The sequence below is a fragment of the Garra rufa genome, chromosome 22 (assembly GCF_049309525.1).
Source record: "Garra rufa chromosome 22, GarRuf1.0, whole genome shotgun sequence".
NCBI classification, from domain to species: Eukaryota; Metazoa; Chordata; class Actinopteri; order Cypriniformes; family Cyprinidae; genus Garra; species Garra rufa.
This window is the reverse complement of record NC_133382.1, coordinates 37,892,808-37,908,987: the sequence shown is the minus strand read 5'-3', so window position 1 is coordinate 37,908,987 and position 16,180 is coordinate 37,892,808. Positions and strand designations below refer to the sequence as shown.

The window sequence follows — 16,180 nt, the reverse complement described above, 5'->3', positions numbered from 1 at the left end:
AAAATGTTGCAATTACCATTTTTAGCTTCAGAGCATAACAGTTTAATTAAAGAGACACTATTTGTCTATGTGATCAAATAGTTTTGGTTGTGGCAATATCAAAGGAGCACTGCCTCATTATAAAAGGCAGACCCTTTGATTAAAGATTTTTATTTCTACCTTCCAATGTTCCAAATGTAAACAAATATTATTGTGACAGTTCTGTTTTGTGTTACTGCGGTATTTCAAAGTCACAAATTACTCACCATGGACCAAAATGTAAAACTTGAAGGTTCTTCACTAAATGTAAACAAATATTATTGTGACAGTTCCTGTTTTGTGTTACTGTGGTATTTCAAAGTCACAAATTACTCACCTACAATTGGACCAAAATGTAAAACTTGAAGGTTCTTCACTAAATGTAAACAAATATTATTGTGACAGTTCTGTTTTGTGTTACTGTGGTATTTCAAAGTCACAAATTACTCACCTACAATTGGACCAAAATGTAAAACTTGAAGGTTCTTCACTAAATGTAAACAAATATTATTGTGACAGTTCCTGTTTTGTGTTACGACAGTTAAAAGGGAATCAAATACAAAGAATAAAACTTGGCCTACTTGGCTGAATGTGTTAGATAAAATGAACCAGAAGGATTCATGTAAAGTGGGTGACCTTTAACCTTTAGTAACTCTACTCAAATTCATTAAATAAATTGACATTCACTGGTTATTTTATAATTTACATAAACAGATTAGAAAATAGAAATGAAATCAGTGTGCAGTCAGGAAATTCAAGTCAGACATGGAAGAAAACAAAGAGAGAATCAAAATGAAGGCGAGGCATGAATTGTTCAATCTAGTCAAAAAAGGTTGAGAGAAAAGCCTATTTATGACCCTGGACCACAAAACCAGTCATAAGGGTTAATTTTTTGAAATTCAGTTTTTTTTTACATCTGAAAGCTGAATAAATAAGCTTTCCATTAATGTTTGTTACGATAGGACAAGATTTTGAAACTGTTTGAAAATCTGGAAAAACCGGTGCAAAAACATCTAAATACTGAAAAAACACCTTAAACTTAGCTTTTTGAGAATAAGATATAGTAGGATTCTCATTTCAGTATTTTTAATGTAAATACCTGTCAAACCACTATTTTTGGTCATTTGAAGGAAGTGGTGCCTTGCAGTATTAGTAAAACACATTCTACTGGCTAAGATAAGAAAGGTCAGCATGATTCATTTGGTTGTTATAGCTGCATTTATAAACACATAAAAAAAAAACATTTAAGAAAGGTTTAGGTCATGATGTTCTCGCAGGTTTGGAATCAGAACGATGGGGAAAAAACTTGCCATGTTTATTTTAGGTGACTCCTTTTCTAAAAAAAAAAAAAAGCTTCCTTGCAGTATTTATAAAACACATTTCACTGGCTATGATCAGCAGGATTTATTGGGTTGTTAGTTGTATTTCTAAAAACATAAAAAAAATTTTTTAGGAAAGATTTAGATCATGATGTTCTTACATCTACATGAAATTGTGGAGTTTCTCATAAATGTAATTGGGTAGGCCAAAATATGGAAGACCATTTCTGCTATGGGATAAAAATAAAATAGTAAAATGTTAAAAAATCTGACTTTTTTCTTACAATTCTGACAGTTAACTTGCAAATGTACTAATTGTTCATAATTCTCAATTCTGAGAGGAAAAAGTCAGAATTTGTATGTATGGTTTGTTATGATAGGACAATATGGAATCTGAGGGTGCACAATATTGAAAATAAATCACCTTTAAAGTTGTCCAAATGAAGTTCTTAGCAATGCATATTACTAATCAAAAATAAGTATATTTATATTAGTATATTTACCAAAATCTTCATGCAACATGATCTTTACTTAATATCCTAATGATTTTGGCATAAGAAAAATCAATAATTCTGGTTATGTGTTTCAGGAGTTTTTTTATTTTTATTTTTAGCTGAAATGACACTTATTCTTAGCTTTGTGAGAATAAGACACAGTAGAGATTCTCATTTTAGTATTTTTGATGCTAAAACCTGTCAGATCACTATTTTTAGTCATTTTAGAAACTTGAAAGTCCCTGTTCACCATGCATGTTTATGATGAAAAGGAAAGGCGACATTCTCCAGAACTTCTCCTTTTTGATCCAGTAAAGGATGTCTTGCAGGTTTGGAATCAGAATGACTGAGGGAAAATCCTCACATGTTTATTTTTGGTGGCTCCTTTTCTAAAAGAGAGTTTGCCTTGCAGTGTTTATAAAACACATTACTTGAAAGTCCCTGTTCACCATGCACATTTATGATGGACAAAAAAACAACATTCTCTAGAACTTCTCTTTTGTTGATCGACAAAAAGATGTCTTGCAGGTTTGGAATCAAAGAGATTGAGGGAATTTCCTGACATGTTTATATATACTCCTTTTGTAAAAGAAATTTTCCCCTGCGGTGTTAATAAAACGCATTACACTGGCTAAGATAAGGAAGGTTAAATATGGGTCAGCATGATTAATTGAGTTGTTAGATGAATTTATGAAACTGTTTTTTTTTTTTTTTTTACATTTAAGACAGATTTAGGTCATGATATTCTTTTAAAGTCTACATGAAATTGTGGAGTAAAAATATTTTTTTTCTTGTAAATGTAGTTGGATAAATATGGATAATGGAAGCCCGTTTCCGCCACTGAATAAAAAATAATAAAATATTGCGACTTTTTTTCTCAGAATTGTGAGATAAAAACTCGCAATTGTGAGAAAAAAAGTCAGAATTCTGAGATATAAACTCGCAATTGCGAGAAAAAAAGTCAGAATTCTGAGATATAAACTCGCACTTGCGAGAAAAAAAGTCGGAATTCTGAGATATAAACTCGCAATTGCGAGAAAAAAAGTCAGAATTCTGAGATATAAACTCGCAATTGCGAGAAAAAAAGTCGGAATTCTGAGATATAAACTCGCAATTGCGAGAAAAAAAGTCGGAATTCTGAGATATAAACTCGCAATTGCGAGAATAAAAGTCAGAATTCTGAGATATAAACTCGCAACTGCGAGAAAAAAAGTCAGAATTCTGAGATATAAACTCGCAACTGCGAGAAAAAAAGTCAGAATTCTGAGATATAAACTCGCAACTGTGAGAAAAAAAGTCAGAATTCTGAGATATAAACTCGCAATTGTGAGAAAAAAAGTCAGAATTCTGAAATATAGAATTCAGAATTCTGACTTTTTTCCTCGCAATTGCAACTTTATATCTCGCAATTCTGACTTTTGTTTCTGTTCATTTGTGACACTTTCTAGCAAAGCACAGCAGGAAACTATGGAAGCCCATTTCTGCTATGGGATAAAAAAATTAAATCGTAAAAGGTAAAAAATTCAGACTTTTTTCTTAATTCTGAGAATTCTGAGTTAACTCAACAAGTACTAATTGTTCATAATTCTCAATTCTGAGAGGAAAAGTCAGAATTGTAAAATATAAACTCACAAATTAGAAAATCAGAGCATAACAGTTTAATTAAAGAGACACTATTTGTCTAAATGATCAAATAGTTTTGTTTGTTGCAATATCAAACTGGTGGGTGTGCTTCATTATAAAAGACAGAGCCTTTGATATAAGATTTTCATTTCTATCTTATAAGGTTCCAAATGTAAACAAATATTATTGTGACAATATTGTTTTGTGTTACGGCAGTTAAAAGGGAATCACATACAAAGAATAAAACTTGGTCTACTTGGCTGAATGTGTTAGATGAAATGATCCAGAGGGATTCATGTAAAGTGGGTTACCTTAAATCTTTAGTAATTTTACTCAAATTCATTAAATAAGTTGACAGTCACAAGCTATTGTATCATTTACATTTATAATCAAATTGATTAGAAAATAGAAATTAGTGTGCAGTCAGGAATTTCAAATCAGACTTGGAAGAATAAGGCGAGGCATGGATTGTTCAATTTGTTTCTTTGATTTTTTCTTTTTTCTTTTTTTTCCAGAATAAATGATATAAATTCACAACTGTGAGAAATCAAGCCAGAATTGCGAAATGTAAACATAATATTCTGGCTTTTTTTCTCACAATTCAGACTTTTTCTCATAATTATTAACTATTGCAGGACTCACAATTGCAAGAAATAAAGTGGGAATTACAAAATATGAAAGTAGTAGCCTATTGTGACTTTTTTTCTCTCAATTCTGGCTTTTTTTCTCAGATTTGTGTAGTGTAAACTCGAAATTGCTAGTTACAAAGTCAGAATTGTGAGTCAAACTGGCATTTATGACTTTTTCTCATAATTCTGAATTTTTTCTTATAATTCTGACTTTTTTTTCTCATAATTGCAGGATATGAATTCAGTCAGAATTGTGAAATGTAAACCCACTACTCTGGCTTTTTCTCATAATTATGACCATTTTCTCATAATTGCAAGAAATAAAGTTGGATAGAAATGAGTCAGGAAATTCAAGTCAGACATGGAAGAAAAGAAGGCGAGGCATGGATTGTTCAATTTGTGGAGTAAAGAAAGCATGAGAGAAAAGCTTATTGGTTGTTGAATGTGTTATAGTCATATTTTAATATGTTGTATGAGTTGAACGAGTTGATTTTTCATCAACACCCTGATTTTATTTTATCAACACAACAAGTTCTATCAGTTTTCTTGATAGTTTCACACATGAATTGAGTTAGCTGTTGAATTTGACTCATTCTGCGCAGGCTGTTTGTTTTTAAGTTTGTTAAATATGTTTAAATTAAGATAGTTTTTTGATAAATCAGCCAGCCCACTTTACCTGAAAAGAAATTTGTCTGGGAGGCATGGTATCCAAATGTTAAACAGTATATACACCTCAGAAACACTTTAACTTTAAACTTAACAAAAGCAATAAAGAAAATAGAAGAAAACAAAAAGTGTCCCACTTTACACATTCACATAATGACTGTACAGCATGTTGTAATATTGACATTTTAATTGCATTAATTCAACTGCGGTTGTACTAAAATAGTGATAAGAAAATGACAGCAACACTATACCATAAAACTTCAAAGTAGTCTAATAAAATTAGACATTGATCCAGATTGAGCAATAGCTGTAGGCTATCATAGTTGAGCAATAGCTGTCTCATTCACATTTACCTCACTTTTTATTCTATAATGAGTCAAACACACTCATATTGGCACATATAGTAACGTTTCAGAAATTTAAGAAATAAAACTTGAATAATTATACTAAGCAGACAATCCCATGAATCAAAATAATGTTAGTCTGCTGGTATGAATGAGGCCATGGCCTTGACGCTGTGTGTAATATATATGGACACAGCCTGAGACCTTCAGTCAAGGCTAAACTGATAAAAAATCAGTCGGATAAGCAGAGAAACCACAAACTTCGAGGAATAACGTGCGTTTATGCACGAAAAGACAAAATACAGCAGAAAGTGGCACTTTTACTAAGGAGGAACGTTTAATCGGAGCATTCGTTTATCACGGAGACGTTTAAGTGACGCACACTTGAACACAAGTAAGGACACTTCATTTACAGTTTTAAACTTGCTTTTGTTTTCGTTTATTGTCATTTATTGGTTTTTATAAACCGCGTTCTTTTTTTAATCGACTGTTTTTGTCATATACCCCGTATTTGAGATACTTAATTTAATTGCGTGTTATTGTATTTATAACAGCAGCTCTGCTCTGTTTATATAGTTGTCATGGACGCTTCAAAATGTTATTTTCTTCTTTCTGCTTTATCTGTGCACTCAACATCTCCAAAACTGGCATTATTTTACTCTAAAAGAACCCAGTGCAACAGATTTGGTGCAATCTGAAGCAGGCAGTAGAAATAGATAATGCAAATCTTTAATACACATGTATTTCAGTTTTATTTCATAAAGTTCAGATGGGCACATACATGAATGCAAGGCCACGAATGTGACCCAAGAACACGCGCTGAGGGATCAAAGCTCTATAAGCAGCTTTTGGCTTCAAAACAGAGTCATTGTTGGACTTGGACTCTTGCTTTTGTACTGCATTTCATCTGATGAAGATGATGACTATGGTAAACCTCGTGAGAGGCTCTGTGATGAAGATCCACGGACTGTCTCGAGCATCTCGATGTCTGACAGCTAAAGGCGGTGAGTTTATGATAAGACACTTAATGCTATGTTTTGTTTGTCTTCATGACTTCATGAGGGAATCTGGATTTTCATATACACTTATTTAAAGTATGTGGTTCCATCATGATATTAATGTGCATATTTGACACTGTACTAAACTCAAAAGATTAGTATCACTACTAGAGAAGTTTACTATTATAAACTGTTATCTTGGTCTTATAAAAGTCATTATATAACCATATAAAAAAAATTATAGTCATTGACATCATCAAGGCACTGTGTGAGAACCTTTTAGCTGGTTAACATTGAACCTTTTTTTAAAATGTGTTTGATATTTTTTTAAACACCTCTTTTACAACTTTAACCTCATCGTTTGGGTTATCAGGTTTTGTAGCAGCAGGTGTCTCACTCTATTATGGTTGTCTGTGATTTATTTACACAGACACGCAGAACAAACAAACAAAAAATTATTATTATTTTTTAACATTTGCGATTTTGCGTATACCTTGTACTAATTGAAGTACACGTTATTATTAGTTAATGTCATTGTATCTGTGGCTTTTACTAGTATGATAGCCCATTTATGGCACTAAATAAAAATGTGCAAAAATAATTGTGAGGTTTTATCTTGCAATTGTGAGCTTATATTTCACAATTATCTTATTTGCAGGATATAAACTCGCAATTGCAAGAAATAAAGTCAGAATTGCTAAATATAAACTCACTATTCAGTTCGGACTTTTTCTCATAATTGCAGAATTTAATCGAAGGATTTTTTTTCAGAATTGCACAATATAAACACTGAAAGTGCAAGAAATAAAGTTGGAATTGCAAAATATAAACTCACAATTCAGGCTTTTTTTTCTCAGAATTGTGAGTCAAACTTGCAATTATGACTTTTCCTAATGATTCTGACTTTTTTTTCTCATAGTTGCAGGATATAAACTCGTAATTGCGAGAAATAAGGTTAGAATTGCTAAATATAAACTCACTATTCTGACCTTTTTCTCACAATTCTCACTTTTTATCATAATTTTGACCTTTTTCTCAGAATTGCTGGATATAAACTTGCAAATGCCAGAAATGAAGTTGTAATTGCAAAAATATTCTAATTCTTTTTTTTTTTCTCACAATTTTTACTTTCTCTTTGCAATTCTGACTTTTTCTCATAATTGCAGGATTTAAAATCACAATCGAAATAATTTTTTCCGAATCGCACAATATAAACACTCAAACTGCAAGAAATAAAGTTGGAACTGCAAAATATAAACTCACAATTCAGACTTTTTTCTCGCAATTCAGGCTTTTTTTTTTCTCAGATTTGCGAAGTGTAAACTCGCAATTGCTAGTTATAAAGTCAGAATTGACTCATAATTCTGACCTTCTCTCATAATTGCAGGATTTAAACTTGCAATTGCAAGAAATAAAGTCTGAATTGCTAAATATAAACTCACTATTCTGACATTTTTATTTCAATTATGACTTTTCCTCATAATTATTATGTTTCTTTTTCAGATTAGCAGGATATAAACTTGCAATTGTGAGAAATCAAGTCAGAATTGTGAAATGTAAACAATATTCTGGCTTTTTTACTCACAAATCAGACTTTTTCTCATAATTTTGACCTTTTTTTTCTCAGAATTGCAGTACATAAACTCAAAATTGCAAGAAATAAAGTGGGAATTGCAAAATTTGAAAGTCCTATTCTGAGTTTTTTTCTCTTTCTGGCTTTTTTCTTAGATTTGCATAGTGTAAACTCACAATTTCTAGTTATAAAGTCAGAATTGTGAGTCGAACTCACAAACTCATAATTCTGACCTTCTCTCATAATTGTGGGATATAAACTTGCAAATGAAAGAATTAAAGTCAGAATTGCTAAATATAAACTCTATTTTGACATTTTCTTGCAATTATGACTTTTCCTCAATTCTGATGTTTTTTCAGAATTGCACTCGCAACTCACTATTGTGAGAAATCAAGTCAGAACTGCACAATGCAAACTTTGTTTTTTTTTTTTCTCTCACAATTCTCACTTTTTCTCATAATTATGACCTTTTTCTCAGAATTGCTGGATATAAACTTGCAATTGCAAGAAATGAAGTTGGAATTGCAAAAAATAACCCCACTATACTGACTTTTTTCTCACAATTCTCACTTTCTCTTTGCAATTCTGACCTTTTCTCATAATTATGACTTTTTTTCTCATTTGCAGGATTTAAAATCACAATCGAAAGAATTTTTTCCGAATCGCACAATATAAACACTGAAAGTGCAAGAGATAAAGTTGGAATTGCAAAATATAAACTCACAATTCAGACTTTTTTCTTAAAATTCTGGCTTTTTTCTCATAATTGCAGGATATAAATTCGCAATTGAAAGAAATAAAGTCACAATTGCTATATATATTCTCACTATTCTGACCTTTTTCTTGCAGTTCTGACTTTTCCTCATAATTCTGATGTTTCTTTTTTTTCAGAATTGCACAATAAAAACTCGCAACAGTGAGAAATCAAGTCAGAAATGTAAACTCACTATTCTGTTTATTTTTTCACAACTTTATTTTATTTTAGAGATTATTATTGTATGCGTGATTTTCAGTGGTTTAATTTAGAAGTATTTCCTACACTTCTTTGCACAAACTCACCAGGCCTATTAATGTTGCATAAGACCCTGGAGAATGACCTTTTTTTCACCTGCTGAGCTTTGCATCACACTGCTAAAGTTCACAGAAAATCCTTCTCATTCTCCCGATATTGCAGAAGTCCCTGGAACATTTCTAGAATACTTGTCTTTACCCATTTGGCTTTGTTTGCCACTATGCCATATTTCCTCCCAGACATCTTGCCAGACATCTAGTAGATCATTTCACATCCTTTTCAATGAGTTGATTTCCGTCTCTGCCAGACATGACATACATTCTCATTTCTCCCGCACAGTATGAAGTTGTAAAAGTTTAGACATTTAACTGTGTGTGTAAATAGATGTATAGATACATAGATAGATGGACAGACAGACAGACTGTTACAACCTCTCAATAAAATGGCTTGAGAAAGAGGGAGATTATATAACACAAAAGAATGAGGAAACGCTGTCACTGTTCAAGTCTATTTATTCGCTCACTCAATGTATAACAACATTGACAAATTTAGCAACCAAGTAACAATCAACATAATGGACAATAACTAAATAGAAAGGGAAAAAAAACAAGAACACACAAAATTGGACAAAAAAAGCAGTTTGCTGGTCTCTTCTTTTCTCCTCCTCGTTGGCATCTTGTAACTACTATCTGTTAATCAACAACGAACAGGTGGGTCCACCTAAAAGAAAGAAAGAGAGCGTGCATACATGCTTATAGAGACACGAACACCAAGAAAGCAAGGGAGGGGCGATAAAAACATAAGAGACCAATGCAACAGTCACGTATAGAAATTCTTTCACTCTTACACAAAATCCCACTTCTTGTGTGTCCTATTGACTTGTTGGAGAGATGTATGTGACTTAAATATAATCAAGTGATATTAATGTAATCAATGTGTTGCATGTAATATATGCAAGTAGTATATCATCAAAAAATTCAATTGAGACAGATAGACACACACTTAGATAAATGGACGGATAGATGGATTGATGGGTGGACGCTAGATAGACGGAAACTTAGATTGATAAATGTAATTGCGAAATATAAACTCACTATTCTGACTGTTTTCTTGCAATATGACTGTTTTTCATAATTATGACTTTTCTCAGGATTGTAGGATATAATCTCACAATTGCGAGAAATGAAGTCGGAGTTTGCAAAATATAAACTCACTATTCTGTTTATATTTTTGCAACCCATGGACTTGCAAAACAATTCACGGGAAAATTGCGGACTTTGCAACACTAGTTGGAAAAAATGAATGACCCAATGACTCACTCATGACGTGATTCGTCGCCACTTACTGGCAATTTAAAGTATATTTTCTCTTTTTTCCCCAAAATCATTTCAAATATATGGAAGCCCATTTCTGTGACTGCATAAACATAAAAAGAGGTAAATGTGTAAATTTGACCAAATGCAAATTTACATCTTGCAATTCTGACCACGGGAACCTGATGAGTTCTCTGCAATCTGACATTGGTACAAACTGCTGGTTTCGTCTGGCCAGAGGTTTTTTTTCTCCATTTCTGTCACCTGTGGAGTTTTGGTTCCTTGCCACTGGCTTAGTTGGGGACACTTTCCAGTGATATCGTATACTATTTGAACTGAACTGGATGATGATATCACTGAATTCATTGATGAACTGCCTTTAACTGAAAATTGATTGTTTACAATAATGCGTTACTTACACACTATTGTCCTGTTTAAATACTGCACAATCTGTATTGTTAAAAGCGCTATATAAATAAAGGTGACTTGTCTTGACGTGACTCTTTTCCTCAAAATTGCGTGTTACAAAGCAATTCGGTCTCTTTTTCTCAGAATTGTAAGATATAAACTCACAATTGTAAATTATAAAGTCAGAATTTTGTAAACTCTCAATTGTGACTTTTGTCTCATAAGTGTGAGGTATAAACTTAAAATTGTGAGTTATAAAATCCAATTAAGAGGAAAAACAAATGCGAATTTAAATTTCCAGTTACAAGAAAAATGTCAGAATTGTGAAGAAAAAAAATTAGAATTGCAAGTTTGTATCACAGTTTTGACTTAAAATGATTCAAACATTAAAATGATTGACATAAATGATTCTGCATCACTGCAGGGTGATTTTGGGTGCTAAACTGATGCTAGTGAAATACTTTTTATGGTAATTGTACAACATTTGCTGAGGAGTAACAATACAAAGAAGGAATTGCCTTAAATCAAAGTTATGAAAATTCTCTTGTTTTTAAAATTCTCTGTTTGTGACATTTGACAAAATTAGATGTTTGGTAACTTTATTATTTTAAATTTAAAACAGTTGTTTCAGATTATTCTTGTATGTGTGATTTCGTGAATAATCTATGTACTTGTCTTTACCCGTTTAGCTTTGTCTGAAACTATGCCATATTTCTTAATAGGCTGGCCCCTAGTAGATGATGTCACATCCTTAGCAATGAGCTGATTTTCAGATTTTCCGTCTCTGCCAGACATGACATACTTTCTCATTTTCCTTGCACAGTATGAAGTTTAGACGTGTGTGTGTGTGTGTGTGTGTGTGTGTGTGTGTGTGTGTGTCTGTGTCTGTGTCTGTGTGTCTGTGTGTGTGTGTGTGTGTGTGTGTGTGTGTGTGTGTGTGTCTGTGTGTGTGTGTGTGTGTGTGTGTGTGTGTCTGTGTGTGTGTGTGTGTCTGTGTGTGTCTGTGTGTGTCTGTGTGTGTCTGTGTGTGTGTGTGTGTGTGTCTCTGTGTGTGTGTCTCTGTGTGTGTGTCTCTGTGTGTGTGTCTCTGTGTGTGTGTCTCTGTGTGTGTGTCTCTGTGTGTGTGTCTCTGTGTGTGTGTCTCTGTGTGTGTGTGTGTGTGTGTGTGTGTGTGTGTGTGTGTCTCTGTGTGTGTGTCTGTGTGTGTGTGTGTGTGTGTGTGTGTGTGTGTGTGTGTGTGTGTGTGTGTGTGAGTGTGTGTGTGTGTGTGTGTGATTTTCAGTAGTTTAATTTAGAATTATTTCATACATGTCTTTGCTCAAACTCACCAGGCTTATTTATGTTACATAAGAGATAAGACCCTGGAATATCTTTAGATAATGTCCTTTTTTTCACCTGATTAACTTTGCATGACACTGCTAAAGTTCACAGGAAGTCTTGCTCAATTTTGCGATGACCCGTTGAGCTTTGTCTGACACTATGCTTTATTTCCTCCCTGACACCTTGCCAGACGTCTGTTTTAAAATTGGCCGGCCCCTAGTAGATAATTTCACTTTCTTTGCAATGAGCTAATTTTCAGTTTTTGTTTTTGCCAGACATGACATACTTTCTCATTTTTCCAGCACAGTATGACGTTGTAAAAGTTTAGACATTTAGCTCTTTGTGTGTGTAGATTGATGTATGTATGGATAGATAGATAGACAGACAGACAGACAGATAGATACATAGGTGGGCAGATGGACAGATAGATGGATGGAAGAATAGATACATAGACGGACAGATAGATTGATGGACGGATGGTTAGATGGACAGAGACGAATTGATAGAAAGATGGGTAGACAGATAAATAGAACGATGGATGGATAGATGGACAGATAGACAAATGGATAGAAAGATAGGTAGACGACAGATAGATAGAAGGATAAATAGATGTATAGATAGAAGGATGGATAGAAACACAGATGGATGTACAGAAAGATGATGGATAGATGTACAGAAACAAATGGAAAAAAAGATGGGTAGACAGACAGATAAAAGGATGATTAGATAGACGGACAGGCTCGTAGACAGACAGATGGATGGATGGACGGATAGATACATAGATGGACCAATAGATGGACAGATCTATAGCTAGATGTGTAGATAGATAGATAGACAGGTAGATAGACACATAGATAGATAGGTGGGAAGATAGATAGATAGAGAGGCTGGTAGACAGACGGATGAATGGATGGATGGATGGCTGGACGGATAGACGAATGGATAAAAAGATGGGTAGACAGACAGATAGATAAAAGGATGATTAGATGGATGGATGGATAGATGTTATTAAATTTACATTTTAAAGTGGTTTCAGATTATTCTTGCACACTCTAAAAACTCCTGGGTTATTTCTTTAACCCATTTTCTGGGTTATTTGTGTTGGGTTAAAATTATGGGTTATTTTTTCAGAGAGTAACCATTTTCTGGGTTATAGGGCTAATATTTTGACCCAACTCCTGGGTTGTTTAGGTTTATGGGTTATTTTTCAAAGAGTAACCCATGTTCTGGGTTCACGACCCTTCCCCCCGCCCCCGCTGTTGTTCTGGTATTTTCTCACAACAGTCGTTTGAAATAACCGTCACTTGAACTTCACGCTCGATCCTTTTTGGCCTGGGCTTCTTCGGTACAACTTCGTCGCGTATTCAAGGTAAGCAAGTATTTTCAGTGTCAATGTAACGTAAACTTTTCTGTGTCCATGTCCCCGTTAGTAGTTTAGCACCGTTTGCTGAAAAAATGACCATGGCTTATCATGATAATTCTGTGGTTAGCATGTAGTCACCCGCAGATATGTAACTAGTTTAAAGTCCGTGTAAAGTGAAAGTAAATGTGTTTTGAGTTTTTCAGACTAAAGAAGAAAGTGTAATTAACCACCCAGCCAAATTTGAATGATTAAAAATAACGATAAGTTCATGAAATTCGATGTCAAAATGGTTGAAATGCTTTTTACACATCGTTGAGAAATACATGTATGACCTAAATGACTGAATTCATTTTACACGGTGTTTAAATTCTATTTTTCATAAATTGTGCTGTACTTATCTCATTGTTTTAATACTCGTGGTAATACGATAAGTACAGTGCAGCTAGTGGAGACTTCATGCCGCGTTAAGGGGGTCGTACACCGGACGAGAAGCCGCCCTCGCTGCGTCTAGGACAACTCGAGGTATCGCGTACTTTATCAGTTTATGGCCAGCAATATTGTTACGTTTAAGGATATTATGGGTTTAGATAATGCCAGTACTATGTTATGATTGTACTGTATAATTAAAGACCATTGCTGAGACTGCAGTCTTAACACTTACTGTCTGTTAACTAAATTAAATGAGAATATCACCTGAAAATCCAATAACATCAGCAATTTTTCATTCAAGTAGCCGATTTCTGTAAATTAATGTAAAACTAAATTTATGTTGCAGCACATGGTGAAGTCAGTATATACATTAACGACGATTTGTGAGAAAGAAGAGTAAATTTAATATAAGACTATGTACATTTACGCGCTCAAGTTTGTTATTTCAAATGTAGGCGCGCGGCATGCACACCGCAGGTCATGTGACATGAACTAACCAATTAGCTTCATCCTTTCCCTTAATAGCATTGAAAGCACTTCCAAGTCGGAGAAACAGTTTATCATAGCTGTACAGGAATAAATATTTTTAAATAAATTTAATAACAGAGCTACTGCAAATGATTTTTAATGCTGAAAATCCATTTATCCTTTCCTGAATCTTCCGCGTGTTTATGGAGAGCGCAGGTCATGGTTGCTTAGCAACGGCACACGCTTCTGGAGCGCAAGCGCACGAGCGCTTTGTTGATAGGAGGAAAGCGGCGCGCCTAGCGTTTTCCACGCGTTTTTAGGCGCGACATGTGAACGGCCCCATAAAGAATAATGTGTTTGTATTTTAAATACCCTTCTCGTCCAGTGTGCAACCCCCTTTAGCCGTGGCTAGAGCGACGAGGCAACACAATAGTTGAGTTATGTTAACCAGCTGCGCTGTGCTTATCATATTATACAGTGCTCTACTGGCTTAAGTAGTAAGAGTTAAAGAAACGTGTCAGGTCTTCAAATTGTTGCTAACTTCTATTGCTATGTTTTCTCCAGGTCATTTTAAATGGACAGCTTTGTCGCTGATAAGCTAACTGAGTGGCGGCTGTCTGAGCTGATAGAGAATTTTAGAGGTGAGTGTTTTACTCTTAACTGCCCTCACATCATCTCTCTATACCTAAACATTTTTTTCTTTAATACGTTTTAAATGTGTCAGTGCAAGATTTTGTGACAGTCACAACTTCTTTGACAGTGGGGAATGCATATCTATAATAACCCTTTTAGTTAAAAGATACTTGTGCCTTGTCTTTTAGCTGTTATGCATAATAATGGGCCAGATATTCACCTTTGCATTAATGTCATTATTACACTTGTTAATGAAAGAAAAGATAGACAGTATAGACTGTATGGAACTCATATGGAAACTGATGCTCATTTAACTTGATGCTTTTTTTTTTTTTTTTTTTTTTACAAAGATGTGAATGCACTTAATAAGAAAATGGTGTCTAATGAGATGAGTGGGTCATACAAGACATTATTGTATGTGTACATTCCGTTAATTTTGCTTTTAACCCCCTAATTGTTCCTTATCTGTACCTGATGTGTGTTATCTCTACTGCAAAACTTTGTAAAATATTAAAAATGTCTGTTCATTTTCATTTACATATTTCTATAGTCGTTTTATTTTTTCACACACATACTGATACCTAGAATATTGTTAACCTACAGATGCCAAAGGGGAACTAGCGCTAACACTTCTACCCAACATGGTGCCACAGGCCGTCTACAGGGTTGGGAAGAAGACTGTCCAGCACTCCATTGAAGTGTCCCGGACAGCGTCCATACACCAAATGCCTGTAAGTACAATGGACCAGTTTCTCAGCACCACTCTGAGAGAGAATATTCTTAATTCTAACTATGCTGTACAGGTGAAAGATGGCAATCCAAGTGACATGTTTCATGTGAAAGCTAAAGGGTGAATCCTGATTTAAAAAAAAAAAAAAAAAACTCCAAGGTTCCTCGCAGTTGTATTTCAGTTTTGAGTGATGCCATCTATGGTAGCTAGAAAGTGAAGTTGAAGATGTTAAGTTTTATTACTCTGAGTGGTTCTCAATCCACATTTTCTTTTACACATTCATGACCCACTCAAAATGAACACACCAATTAAGAACCACAGTTCATTTGGCTTCCTTGTACAGTTAGTATCAGCATTATAACACAAACTGGTAGTCTATTATCTTGCTTACAGTTCACCTTCTACACAATATTCACATTCTTTTGTGTATCTTTCTGTCTCTGTCTGTTTTAGGTTGGAACAAATATGGTGGAATACCTCTTGCAATCAAAGCCATTCCTCTCTGTCCTGGGGCTGGGAGACCCCCAGCAATGTGCTTCTCAGGCATTTGTGATATTAGCTGGTCAGGCACTCTGTTTCGGGCAGTTGACGTGTGTTTCAAGGCATTTTATGTTCTTGATATCAACTACCCCAAGCAGTGTGCTCCCGCATGGGAGTTTCTGCAGCAAGTTGTATATCAGATTGAGGGATCTGAATCAAAACCTGTCAAATTTCTTAAGACTGCCTTGCTTAATTGCAGAACTGTTTAATCGTGTTAAGCTGCAGTAAATGACACAACCAATGTTTAAAGCCTCAAGTTCAATCCAGTTATTGAATGTTGTCAAATGTTTGAGAGAGAAT

General features: G+C 34.3%; 1 protein-coding gene across 1 annotated transcript in view; it reads left to right on the top strand.

The window, feature by feature from the left end:
- Window positions 1–5,310: 5,310 nt before the first annotated feature.
- The window catches only part of fdxr (ferredoxin reductase), a 36,199-nt gene continuing 25,329 nt past the window's right edge, over window positions 5,311–16,180 (top strand). The window contains exons 1-2 of the mRNA XM_073827953.1: window positions 5,311–5,487; window positions 5,843–6,097. Of these exons, the coding sequence (XP_073684054.1) occupies window positions 6,004–6,097 (94 nt within the window). The 5' untranslated portion in view covers window positions 5,311–5,487; window positions 5,843–6,003. The remainder of the gene's footprint in view (window positions 5,488–5,842; window positions 6,098–16,180) is intronic.